The sequence below is a fragment of the Tinamus guttatus genome, unplaced genomic scaffold (genome assembly GCF_059628265.1).
Source record: "Tinamus guttatus ecotype Peru unplaced genomic scaffold, ASM5962826v1 Tinamus_guttatus_pri_ptg000027l, whole genome shotgun sequence".
NCBI lineage: Eukaryota > Metazoa > Chordata > Aves > Tinamiformes > Tinamidae > Tinamus > Tinamus guttatus.
This window is the reverse complement of record NW_028288561.1, coordinates 818508-831637: the sequence shown is the minus strand read 5'-3', so window position 1 is coordinate 831637 and position 13130 is coordinate 818508. Positions and strand designations below refer to the sequence as shown.

The 13130-nt window shown below is 35.7% G+C and overlaps 1 protein-coding gene across 1 annotated transcript; it reads left to right on the top strand.

Annotated features, from left to right (window-relative positions):
• The first annotated feature begins 272 nt into the window (after positions 1-272).
• On the top strand, positions 273-13130 carry SPO11 (SPO11 initiator of meiotic double strand breaks). The gene is made up of 13 exons (XM_010212826.2): positions 273-403; positions 2439-2552; positions 4664-4752; positions 5392-5458; positions 5694-5802; positions 6355-6441; positions 8088-8124; positions 8347-8456; positions 9380-9479; positions 10627-10664; positions 11935-12011; positions 12211-12322; positions 12997-13130. Exons 1-13 carry the CDS (start codon positions 273-275, stop codon positions 13114-13116), a joined length of 1191 nt encoding a protein of 396 aa, XP_010211128.2. The 3' UTR covers positions 13117-13130.

Below are 13130 nucleotides of genomic sequence, written 5' to 3'. Positions count from 1 at the left end.
TCCGTCAGGGCGGGAAAGGCCATTGGCTGGGCAGTCAGGGCGGGAAAGGGGCCTCGTCCGTTAGGGAGGGCGGGGCCAGCGCCTGTCAGTCAGGGAGGGTGTGAAACCCCTTTGCTCAACTCTGTGCTTTTTTACAGAAAATTTCTCCAAAATTTCTGGCTTTTTCTCTCCTGTTGACCCCGCTGTTGGAGCTCAAAGAATGAGTTTTAAATCCAGCACCCAGAATAGCTTTTGGTAATCTCTTTGCTCGTTGCTTTTGTTTCTTCTTCAAAATGGCTTCGTCCCCTCCAGGGAGGCTGGGGGGCTCCGCGGAGGACCCCGGGCCGTGCTCCGCCACGGTGCCTGCCAGGAGCGAGGCTGGCTCCCAGGAGGCTCCATCCCGTCACAGGAGCCACGTGCCCAGGTAAAACGTGCGAAAAATGGCACCTGCCCAACCTTTCTGTGGAAGGCAAGAAGTACCAAAAAAAAAAAAAAAAGTGGGAAAAAAAGACTCAATTTCATATTGATTACTTCACTTACAAAAACCTAAAGCTTTTAGTTGCCCTTTATAAAGACTTTCAGTAGAGAGTGTATCATCCTCAAGGGCTTGGAAAAGCAGCATCTTAATAGAAATTTTAAAAGAAAAAGGATAATAAAATAAGACGTCTCAAGAAGTTCTTGGTCTTTCTTACAGGTCTAGGATCTGCACGTTTCTAGCAGTTTCCTGCTCGGGTTCTCAGAGTGCATTGGTTTAGTATGTTGCAGATTTTTATTTGTAACTGTTTCTCTTGTGCATATTTAGTTGCTTGCTAAAGGTACCATCAAATTAATCTTCTTTCATGCCAGTAATGTTGAAGACCATTTAATGTGCTATACAGGGACCAGGATCTACCCATGCTGCAGCCTGTCAGGAATGAGCTGCAGCCCTGGGAGATCCACAGCGCCTGCCCCTTCCCAGCTCCGATTTCACTGTTAGCTAAAGCAGAATGAATTTTAATAGGCATGTTTGGCCAGCACTATATACTTATTAAAATTCTGTTAATCTCTGCGAGGGGAGCTGGAACATCAGCTAGCTGTACAGAGAGAATCGCTGCCCTCTTTCCCCTTTATTGTCACATTTACAAATTCTGTTGATCAACAAATCAAGAAATTGGGAATCCAAAAGAAACCCAGACTTCCTAATCCTGCAGCAAAATTCGAAGCACATATGGAATATGAAGCATAAACAGAATCAAGTGATGAAATAAAGAATATATGAGTAGCAAAACTGTCATATTTTATTTTTCCTACATACCTGTCCATTCCTTTATTCATTCACTTATGCATATTTTTTTTCTCAACTGGTAAGTTTGAGTTTTGCACTGTAGTCGACTTTGATTATCTATTTTACTATAACCCTTTGCTGTATTATATGTTATCCCACAAGCTGACCCTGTTCTTTCTACTTAATAGGTTTTATTTTTAATTTTGAGGGATTAGACCATGAGTCTGAAAATCAAGGAATCTTGGACATGATTATGAAGCAATAATAGAAAGGAAAACTTACAACTAGGTTAAATCATCATTGCTGGTTTTGTAGTGCTACATTAATTCATTTTATGTGAATGAGTGCTAGTATTTGTTCTTAATACATTATTTAATGACAAAATTGGCCTTTGCTGATAAATCTTTCAGCTAAAATAAGCAATACTCTTGTCTATTCCTTTAATTCCTACTTAAACTTACAGTTTTATATAGCACCCTTACATGTTTAAGCAATCTGATGCCAGCACTTCAGCTCTCCTTATGAAAATAAAAAGCATCTGTCATAACACTCTAAGCCAGTACTATTTTGCTGTAGAGGATCTGCTGCAAGGCTAGTTTGCCTTTTAATTTTTTTTAGGTGAAAGTTATCGATTTTATTCTTTTCATAGTGAAATTAAGCCTTCATATAATTAAAACCCTCAACAGTTTGTTCGAGGCAGCAGATCAAGAGGTTAATATGCAGTGGTACAACAGGAAGTATTTGTACTCTTGAACTTTTTTTTTTTTTTTAATTTACAGCATTTAAAAACAAATTAGCCCAAATCAGAGCCAAAGCCAATATTACATCACTTAAAGTAAAACATTAATCATTAGTAACAAACCAGCCAGTTGGTCCCACAGTTCAGCTGGTTGAAAACTTGATGGTTTCAAAGGTGAATAGAAATGCACTTTTAAACTATGCACTCTGTGTTTCATCTGAAATGGAAAGTCAAAGATTTCATCGAAAATAAGCAAAATAAACCTCGAAAGCAAAACAAAGTTCCTGCATATTTTTAAGACTAGTATCTTCTTGAAATGGTTTTGAATTAAAAGATATTCTATATAGTGTTGAGAATAATATGAATGATAATAAAATGAATAAATGCATGCAAAATGAATACAATTCGAACTGTATTTAATCATATGAAGAGTATCACACATTTGCTTTCTTTCAGTTCTGAAGTTCTTGAAGCAATAGAAAATGTTGTTCTAAATGTACTTACAAGCTTGGGCAAACAAAAAGCACCTGTGCTCACAGTAGCTAACAGATCAGATTGGAGGAATATAGAGTAAGTGTTATAAATTTTAAAGACCTGCATTATATTTATAGAAATGGCATGCATATATAGTTGATCGTATAACTTCCAAAAGTTACTCTTGCATTCGTTCTATTGGAACTAACAAATAATTTACTTCTTGAAAAGTAATGGACAAATAAAAAGAGATACTCAGAAACCCCTCTGCATGAACAGCTATAACATCCTCATGATGTTGTTTCCTCAAACAATAACAATGACCTTCTCTTCTTCAAAAAAGATGATCCTCTCAATGCTTTATCTCTTAGCTCCATACTGTGTCCGTAAGTTGTTCTAAGTTCATTTCCAACCCAAAAAAGTAAACCAAATTTATGAATGTTAGCTGACTTCTCGATTTTATGCTAGTTTATCTAGACAGGTTCCTTTGCAACACATTGTGTGATTTGCTGAAGTTGCCTGTGGAACAGTGTTTTTCTGAGGAGGTGAAAATGCCTGAATCTGACAGATTAATTGCTTTCAATAATAACAATGCAAAAGGATCAAGAAAGACACAAATCCCTTTCTTGTCCTGCAAGAGCTTTGCATATCAGAGGGTTAAAGGATATTTTGATCACTAGGATTGCAGAGGTGTTTGACTGGCCACGTTACAAACAACTGGGGTTGAGAAAATAGAGCAAACCTTCCACATATCCACTTTGGTGGAATCCTTACGTAATGAGAATAATAAATTTCTGTCAGTCAAAAAACCCGAAGGGCCTGAAGGTAATCAGTTAACTGAAAAGTGTGCATGGTCCAGTGGATTTAATGGGTTATGTCCTGATAGTTTGACAAAAAATGTTTCACTCAGATGTCAGTAAAATTAAAATACTATAACCAAGTTTTGCAATTTTTGGCAATCTTGGAGGAACTGGCATTCCCAGCTAGAAAAACACACGTGGGATGTTATTTGCCATCAGGTCACATAGAGGGGGAAAAAATGGTCAAATTAAAGCAAGTTAACATCACAGTATGTTAAAAATAAGACTCATCAATCAAATTCAAAAATGTTAACAAGTATTTATGATGATGAAATGTAATCTCCGATATGCAATTCCACAGAATAATAACCAATACCCCTCTTTAATATGGCACTGTAGGAAGTAGTTGTTTACAATAAAAACAAGTAACCAGATAAAAACAAAAGTTCAAAATGTACTAGGAGCTAAAGGAAATATAGTCAGTTGGGGTATGCACCTTTTTTTCAGCGAACCTTTTCATACCTAATGCACAGCTTGGATCTATAGGGCAGGACCTAGTAGGATGAGAGAATAATTTCATGTTTGAAGTGTTTCTTGGAAACATTTGTAGGGACCCAGAGAGATAGTTACCTGAGAATGCGCTCAGCGAAATGCCAATCCCAAAGCAGTTCAACTGGTTTTCATTGTCCAGCTGTGCCTTTTGTTTGCCAGATTTCCCAGTTGTGGAGACAAGGCTGTTTAGGGAATTATTCTGTGAGGGTAAAGACAATTCCAGGCACTGTTGCTGAGGGATTGATGTAAAGCCAGCTTGATTGTTTTTAATTTTTTTTTGTTAATGAAGTGTGGGAATCACATGGATCAGACTTAGACTCTTAAACCTATTGTTTCCTAAAACGAGTGCTCCCTGTTTACTATAGCAAAGAAATCCAGCAAACTGTTTTCTTCACAGAAATTTAATCTTGTAAAGTTACAATGTAGGGAACATGCAAGTGAAAAGCAGAGGTATTTTTTCTCGCACAAGCACGGGAGAGTTCCTTTAAATAGAAAGGCAGAGGGCACAGTGTGCTGTTCACTGCTGTCATCTCACATGCCTGCACCGTGTGGTGTGTTCTGCCACCCAACGGATGTATGATGCAAAAGCTTGGACAAAGAAAGTAATTTAGAAAGATTGTGCTGTTTTTTGTAAAATTAGGGATATTTTACCATGGATACTTTTTGAAAGTATCACACAGTGATAGCTAGGAACTCCACTGAAATTGACGGGACCCTATATTAAATCTGAAAAAAGGAATAGAATATTTGATGAGAGAAAAGGCATCTTATTCTGAATTATCCTGAAGAGAACGATTTAGAGTATCCTTACTTCATACGTTTACACTTTTATTGTATTTGTTTGCAATGTATCAGATTTGAAGATTCTGTTGGTCTACAGATGATACCATGTTGTACCATCAAAAAAATAAGAAGCGACTGCTCTAACTCAGCACCAAAATTTGGTAAGTTAAAACAGTCCAAAAGCAGAATTCTTTTTTTTTTTCCTCTTTTAGTTTAAAACTTTGTAGAAAAAATAAATTATGCATTCTGCTTTAGAAGTGTAAAATTAATAAAAGCCAGTCCTTCAGCCTTTCCCTTATCTATTAAATTATAGTGTGGGTTACAGTGAAATTCATACAGAGTTCTTATAATTTCCACCCTCCCTGACCGCTTATCAGCTGCAGACGTATTTAAAAGATCTTTATATAAAAACATCATCCTTCCTTAGAAAACTTACTACAGAGGAATCTTGGAATATGGACAGCAAAAACTCCAAGTCATTTCATGGCCTGGATACCAGAGCATACTTCTCCTCAGTTAACTCAATCATATTTTTTCTCATTATTCTAAAAATTTAGTCTGTTGATTAGTATAGTTTCTCTGTGCTTTCACAGCATATTAAAATATGTATGTTCAAACTGTATTTACATTTTTTTAGGTTTTATGAGACACAAATATGGCTCAAATAAATATAAATTATTGCATACACATTTCTGAAAAGAAGGTTGTTCTATCAGTGCTAGTTGTTAAACAGCTTAAATCTACTTCTTATTTGGTAAACATCAACCAATTAATATATTTTCTAAATGTATTTTTTTCAGCTCTGATGCTCAAAATTTTGTCTATGATCTATAAGATGGTGCAGAGCAATACTTATGCAACTAAAAGGTAATACTGCATTTCTGTAACTCCAGTTGAGATTGTATTTTATGAATGTTATTGTGAAAGACAGGTGTTATTGTGAAACAGGTATATATCTGTAGAATAACACACGTCTGTACATTAAATGTAGGTTTAAATTGGTCTAATTATCCTTGCCCTCAGTAAAATGTTTTTCTTCACTCTCTCAAGCCTACAGCTTTTTCAGTATTATAAGTACAAATACACTATTCTATCTTTATAGAGATATATATTACACAGATACAGTACTGTTTGGCAGCCAGAGTATTGTGGACAATATAATCAATGACATTTCTTGCATGCTTAAGATACCTCGGAGAAGCCTACATATAGTAAGTAGTTTATTATTATGATTTTTTTTCCATTATTTTGAACTCATATAAGGTATACTGAAAGCTGAAATATCAAGAAAGTGATTAGTAAGAAGTATTCAGTGAAACTTTATGTTTATTTGTCATGGTATTCAGAGACTCCTTTTTTCAGAGAAAATACAGAGATAATTCCCTTGTTTCAAGGAGTTTGGGAACAAAATCCTTTACCTAAACAAATTATTTTAGCCAACTCATTGAGCTAAAATCACTAGACATTTTGCTATTAACCTAGTGAAGGCATAGTTTAAACACATTCATTCTGCAATTTGTGCTTAAATGATTTGTCAAGTTTAAATTGATTTGTATCTCATGCCTTATAAGAATTCCTTTGTATCTATAAATGTTATTAACAAAATTTATTGTAAATATTCCTTCATATCTATGAAGAAAATAGCTTTGTTCAGTGTTAAAATGTTGATGACAGTCAATAATTGCTTATTACTGCTCACAGTTCTTTCCAGAAGTTTCTTGTTTTACCTATGCAATATAACAACAACTTATTATTTTTTTCAGCTGTCTACAAGTAAAGGTTCTGTTGCTGGTAATTTAAGTTATACTGAGGAAGATGGTACAAAAGTGAATTGTACCTGTAGTGCAACAGTATGTATTATAAATAGCAACAGTAATTCATAGTTTCTACCTTTTTGGTGTATTTTTTAATCCTGTACTTACTGTAGCCAAAGTTATTAAACATATTTATTATAAAGACCAGTGCTTGTGGCACACAAGGAACTCATGGGTAAAAATGAGAGAAACATTCTTGCTCATCTCTTTGATGGACTGGCCTGCCACGAGTCTGTGAGTCTGCGGATGCCTGATTTTAAGCTGGCCCTTTTCATGCTAACCCTTTCTATTACAGTGTTCTGACAAAGAAAGGCTCTGAACTGCAGAATCTTGGGTTCTCTCATCGTATTTAATTTCAGTCACAGTAGACTGATTTCCTGAAGAGTGAGAAAATAAGTCTAATAGCTTGAGTACTCATCTGGTTCTCAAGGTGCTGCTTCTACTGGAGTGGACAGGTTCATCTGGCAGTAACAGAACAAATGAGACTGAATTCAGCCTCTGTATTTAGAAAAAATATATATATATCTCTTTCTGGACCCGAATATCTTCTCATTTACACAAGTTCAATGCTGATATGCTGTCAGCTATAAGGATTGATATTCTCTCTGTGGGCCCAGCATCTCATAATCAACAGTATCTAATGTGAGCCTGTTAGGTCTCAGAAAGAGCTTTTTATATCAGTTTTACAAGAATTACAGACATTAGAAGAGTTTGCATTGCCATTAATTGTACCAAAGGTGGAAATGGACTACAGAGAAGTTAGTAACATTTTCAAAGGCAATCAAGAGCTAGAAGTGGATTGAAGAGATGAGATTCAGCTAATCTAATCCTAAAAGCTTTCTCTTTAGGCATGTAGAATATGAAAGTGGGAGCAGAATGCAGAGTGTTGTCATAGCTTCCTGGAAAATGTGTCCATTAGAAACCTAGGCGGGTAATTTCAATATGGAAAGACAACCTTAGCTACATATTGTTGTTTTTGTTTAAGCGGAGCCTAATGACCTCTCTTATTAGCACTGTTCCACAGCTCTCTGTATTTTCATTTGTTGAGTCATTCCACTCTGGCACCTGAGGTGATCTAGCAGTCAGAGTAAAAAGAGACCACACACTTCAGTATACACATATTTGCTTGCCAAGTCTTCTTCCATTTCCTGTTTTTGCATCCATATGTTTGCCAGATTGAGCCAATCTTAATATGAGATGTAAAGTAAGCATTGCCATATCTTAAAATAATTGCTACCAAACAGTTGTAAAATCAGGTGATACTTTGATAAAAGAAAGAATTTAACAGTCTTTCAAAAAGAATGGTTAGATGTTTTAAACTTATCTTGAATTAGCAGTCTTCACACTCAGATGAGTATTTTCTGGATAAAACACAAAATTAACCAGGACAATGTTATCTCTGTAGTGGCCATGTGAGGAATAACCTTCTATGACAGCAGCACAAGGGCATTCTCCAAAAGCATCTTTTAGTAACTGGAGAACTTCAATACAACTATATAATAAAAAAGGATATAAATGATCAAATATGCTCATAAAGCACTGAAAATGTCAAGAACAATCTTGTATATAAAGGTGAATGGTTATTTCAGGATATAATTGTGTCTTTCATTACCTAATGTTGTTATTTTAAAATAGATCATTTTCTCTATTTAAAATGATTAATTTCATTTTTGTTGTTTTAGGCAGTCTCTGTGCCTTCTAATGTTGAAGGAATTAAAAGTATCCTTTGAGCAAGAACGCTCATTGTAGACTGAAAAAATAAAGTATAAACAAAGAATATTGCAAGTTAAACAATGATTTGGTAATTTTTTCTTTGCTTGTTGGCTCTGAAATTGAGTCATGAGCACTGCCTTTGCCTCTAGAAAATGTATGATAGAGCATTTGGATTTAATTGATTTGTGTGGTGGATCATTTTACATGCAGCTAGCCTTAACATTTAAGATTTAATCTCACATGCAAAATTTATGCTAATTGTAGAAAAAGATGCAACTTTTCAGAGACTCCTGGATGATGACTTCTGCAATAAATTGACCCCATGTATCATGATTACGGTACGCACTGCATCCATCACAGGATGGCCATTTACACTGTATATTGTCTAGTTAGACTTAACAATTTAAATGATACTTTAGGATTGCAGTGGTGCTCAGACTTAGACAAAAGATTATAATAAAATTATTAAGAAACCTGTCTTACAGTATTTTTTTTCATTTTATTCCTTGTAATACCCTAGTAATATAAATACAAAATACACATCCTTAAGACTTATTTATTCCAAAGATCTCCTTAGAGCGTGTTAGCTCATCAACTTCATCTACTATTGCAAAATAGCTGCCCTATGAGTCTCTCTTTCTTCTCCAGCATCCTAGCTTTAGCAAGGCTATAAAACAGAGAGGGAACTGTTTGGTTTTGTGACAGAGCAGTGGAGCCTGGAGCATTAATAGGGATATGTAAATTGAATATGTGTGCCTATGTGTTCTGGGGCAAATATTGCCCACAGTCAGGAAAGCCTTATCCTCAACCTGAGAGATAAAAAATTATACTATGCAATATAGAGGGCAGGTACCAAGCACCAGTTGGTCAGCCATATCAAGAGTTTTTTTATACTATTTCATCAGTGACATAAATATTAAGTGGAAAAAAAAATGGCCTTTTTACACCAGCTTATTCATATATCAGAGTCCATCTGTATGTCAGCTGCCAGACCTTGCAAATTAACTCTTTTTTGAGAGGAAAGTATGATGCTTCTAAGGTCCCTGTAATCCCGGCCATTTGCCACGCTGCTTCACAGCCCTCGTTCCTCCTTCCCTCCTCACGGAGCCAAAGTGGAACTTTCTCTGCAGAATAGCTGCAGAAGTATTTCTGCCAGTGTTTTGTTTGTTTACTTGCTTTGCAATGACAGATGTAAACACATATGTCACCAGATGTTGTTTTAATTAATTTAAATATGTCTGCTCTCATTTTATTTCCTTAGGGAAGAGGCGTACCGGATCTTAATACACGACTTTTAGTCAGGAAGCTGTGGGATACATTTCAAATTCCTATTTTCACCCTTATGGATGCAGATCCACATGGTAAATCCTCAGAATTTCAAACATAAAAAGAAAAAAAAATAGAATATCTTTTTTCTTACTTCTATGAGAAGGCTTTCTTGGTATACAATGGGCTAATCCAAGACAACCACAGCTTGCTAGTTTGTGCAATTTAACTGAGACATCTGCACAGTTTTAACAGTAATCTGAACCCTGTGCCTTAAAAAAAAAAAAAGTCACAGTGCATTTTATGATCCATAGCGTAAATCCACTGATTTTAAAGGGAGTTAGAAACTGGAAGTTTTGGAAGTTTCAGGATATCTTAGCTACATCCTGCATTTGGTTGATTTTTACTGTCCTTTAAGGATATCCCTAACATCTTTCATGGGGACACTATGAGGCAAACCTGAAATTATTTTTAATATTAAAACATGTATGAATAATACTTTAAGTTTAGAAGAAGCAGAATGAAAAATATAATAATTAACTTACAATCAATCTTGAGCCATCATACCTACTAAGGCTAATCCTGAAGAAAGCAGCAAGATCCAAAGGATCTGTCGGGCATGTGTTGTTGATCTGAACGTGTTCACTGTGTTCAATATCTTTCAGCTGCTCCCCATGTGCAGACCCACCCAAAAGCCTCATGTACAGCCACTCTTTCTGCATAAAACAAGCCAATTACATCTGGCTGTGCTAGATTCACTGTGCATGAGTTATTCTATTACATCAGCAGTAAATCTGAGATTTCCCTGAAACATCAGATTCACAGAGAGTAAATTCTCTGTATTTATCTACACTGAATACCACCTGGAAATGAAGGAGATTACTACAAAATACAAAGCAGCTGCCCCAAGCAATTCTGTTGAGAGATACGATTGCAGTGGACAAAGAAAAACCCTTTCAAAGACAGTTGTTGGACACCATGTAAAAGAGCTGATTACCCTTGCTTGTGAAACGATTATGCACAGGCAGTATGAAACATTTAACTATATAAAGGTGCCACATTATGCTCAAATTTTGATTGTATTATTTTGACATGCTTTAAAGATATTGTAAACCATTAAGAACCTTATTAATCATAATGCCATAACTGTTATGTCATAGACTTGAGTTATTAATGCAGTCGTCTTAAGCACACCCAGCACATAGATAAACAAATCCTTGACTTTTGGTATTTGTAAATTAGGTATAGAAATAATGTGCATCTACAAATATGGATCTGTGGTGAGTATATTTTTCCACTTTAAGTATATATTTTTGTAATCCAGTTTTGAAGCTGTGATATGCAAGATGTTATATCCTTTTTTTAGAATGGCTATTGCCCTTTATTGTTGTATTTTAATACCAAAACACAGTTTCAAGGCTCTGTGTATCTGAAAGAACAGCTTCTTCCTGTACCAAAAAGAAAAGAGATAAAAATGGCAGGTGTTTCATTTTGTTATATTTCTCTTGTTTTGCCTGATGCATGGAGTAGTTTATAGTATTTTTATTTTGGTGTTTTGATGTTTTGTGTTTGATACTATTCGGGAAGTCCCAAAAGAAAAGTGTTCTCCATTTTGCTTTGTAGTACACACAGTCCCTGCTCTAGAAGACAAATGAAGACTGGAGGAACTGGGGAGAAGGGAGACGTAACTTGTGAGATGGGTGAACTGCCCAATGAATAATCATATTACATTAGCAAAGATTTTGGTTGGGGATGAGAATTTGTTTGGGGATACATAGGTTAGTGCAGAACATTATGGAGGAAGAGGCCAAGAGAATAGGAAGGCGTCTTGTGTTACATGCTAAAAAATACAGGTACAAGAAGACAATGCAGAAGGTCTAAGGTGAAGGCAGAGAGAAGGAGCAGATAGGTGAACTGTTCCATAAGGCAAAGGAGAAAGAACATCCAAAGTAAGAAAAACTTTGAGAAAACAATCACACATTGATGTCAGAGTTCAAATATATGCTACAAGGTTGTATAGGAAAGTCAAATTTCCCAAGTGCTCAAGTTTTCAGCCCAATGCTCTTCAAAAAGGGTGTTAACAAAACATCATCTTCCAGGATTAAATGAAACTGTCAGATTCCTTCCTTACAATGCAGTTATTCATAATACAATGTCTAATTTAACTGTGGTACTTAGCTGCTGGATGCTGTAGATGACAAAAATTTTCATGGATTTTGAAAACAACTAGACAAATTCAAGAAAAAAAAAAGTATCAAGTATTGCTAAATACAACACCACCATTTTGTCTCAGAAAGTTGGAGCCAATCTTTCTGAAGCATGAGGAGTATTCTGAGGAAATCTCATTAACTGCCTCTTTTTTTTTTTTTCCACACTTTTCCTTTAGGTATCTACTGTATCTGTGATAGTGGGCTAGATAAGCCTTTGGTCTGGCAATTTTTATATGATGTGTTACTTTCTAGCATAAAATATGAAAAATTTCCAAGCAGTTTTTAATTGTCATTGCTGTGTCTTAACTCCTGTGTGGTAAGCTGACCTTTCTTATTTTAGTCAATGTCTTTTGAAGCCCATCATCTCACTGTTCCATCTATAAAATGGCTTGGTCTTCTTCCATCCGATCTCCAGAGGTTAGTTATTTCCCCAAAGAAATAGTTATTTCCCTTCTCTTTCATAGTCAGTATATGCAAGTAACAGTGAATCTCACTTAATGCACAGAAAGATGGTCAAATCTATTACTGTTTTCCTACATTACTTTGATTTGTTAGAAGATGGAAACAGCATTTTTAAAGTAGATAAGAAAAATTAATAATTGTGTTTTCTTTTCAGATTAAATATATGCAAAGATGCCCTGATTCCATTCACCCAACAAGATCAGAAGAAATTAGCAAGTATACAAAAAAGGCCTTATGTAGCTCGTCAGCCAGTGTTGAGAAGAGAAGTATGTATAAAGCAATCGTCTCCTATTTCTTAATCCCCACGGGCCAAATCCTATCACCTGCAGCCCTCTTCCTCACTGAGATGACTTAGTATAGCAGAATCAGTGAGGTTTGGCCTCCCTAGAAGGCAGCGAGATTGAGAAAGGCCATTGGGAGCCCACGTCTCTGTCCAGCAGGCCTCGATGGGTCACAGGCCAGAACTGCCAGTGTTTTAGGCTGATTCGATGACCCTGGGCTGTACATGGGATTTTACTGCTTTCTTAAATACTGTGGAAGATATTACGTCTTTCAAAGAAGGGGAACGCATAAAGCATTTGCTTGCTCTGTATTTAACTTCTGATCCTGCCTAGAGCTTTTAAACCATATATCTCAATTTAGGCATATATTCTGGTTAGCAAGGAAGAAAAGGTATTGTGTACTTTCCCTCTCCTATTTATATTTGCTTTATTAACTGCTTATAAATTTGAGAAAACATATTTCCAATATATTTGGGAAGACATAAGAACATAGCATAAAAATCAACCTCAGTTCCATGACAGTGATTTTGCAGCACCATTTCCAGTAATATTCTTTACGGCTCTCTGTACACATCCAACAAATATAATTCTTGTTTGAACAATTATAGAATTTTCAATCAGGCTGTCACAGCATCACAGGTCAATTTGTTCTTTTTTAGCTGGAAATTATGGCAGCATCTAAAATGAAGGCTGAAATTCAAGTTTTAACTTCTCTTTCATCAGATTATCTTTCCAGAGTCTATTTACCAAACAAATTGCAATTTGGTGGATGGATATGAAAGCTTGCTTGCAA

What these genes read in the sequence shown, in the direction of transcription:
- SPO11 (XM_010212826.2), top strand. Translation starts at nt 273, where the DNA reads ATGGCTTCGTCCCCTCCAGGGAGGCTGGGGGGCTCCGCGGAGGACCCC. An exon ending in TAATGTTGAAGGAATTAAAA is followed by an intron (nt 8,125 to 8,346) that starts GTATCCTTTGAG and finishes TTAACATTTAAG; the next exon opens with ATTTAATCTCACATGCAAAA. An exon ending in CCCCATGTATCATGATTACG is followed by an intron (nt 8,457 to 9,379) that starts GTACGCACTGCA and finishes TTATTTCCTTAG; the next exon opens with GGAAGAGGCGTACCGGATCT.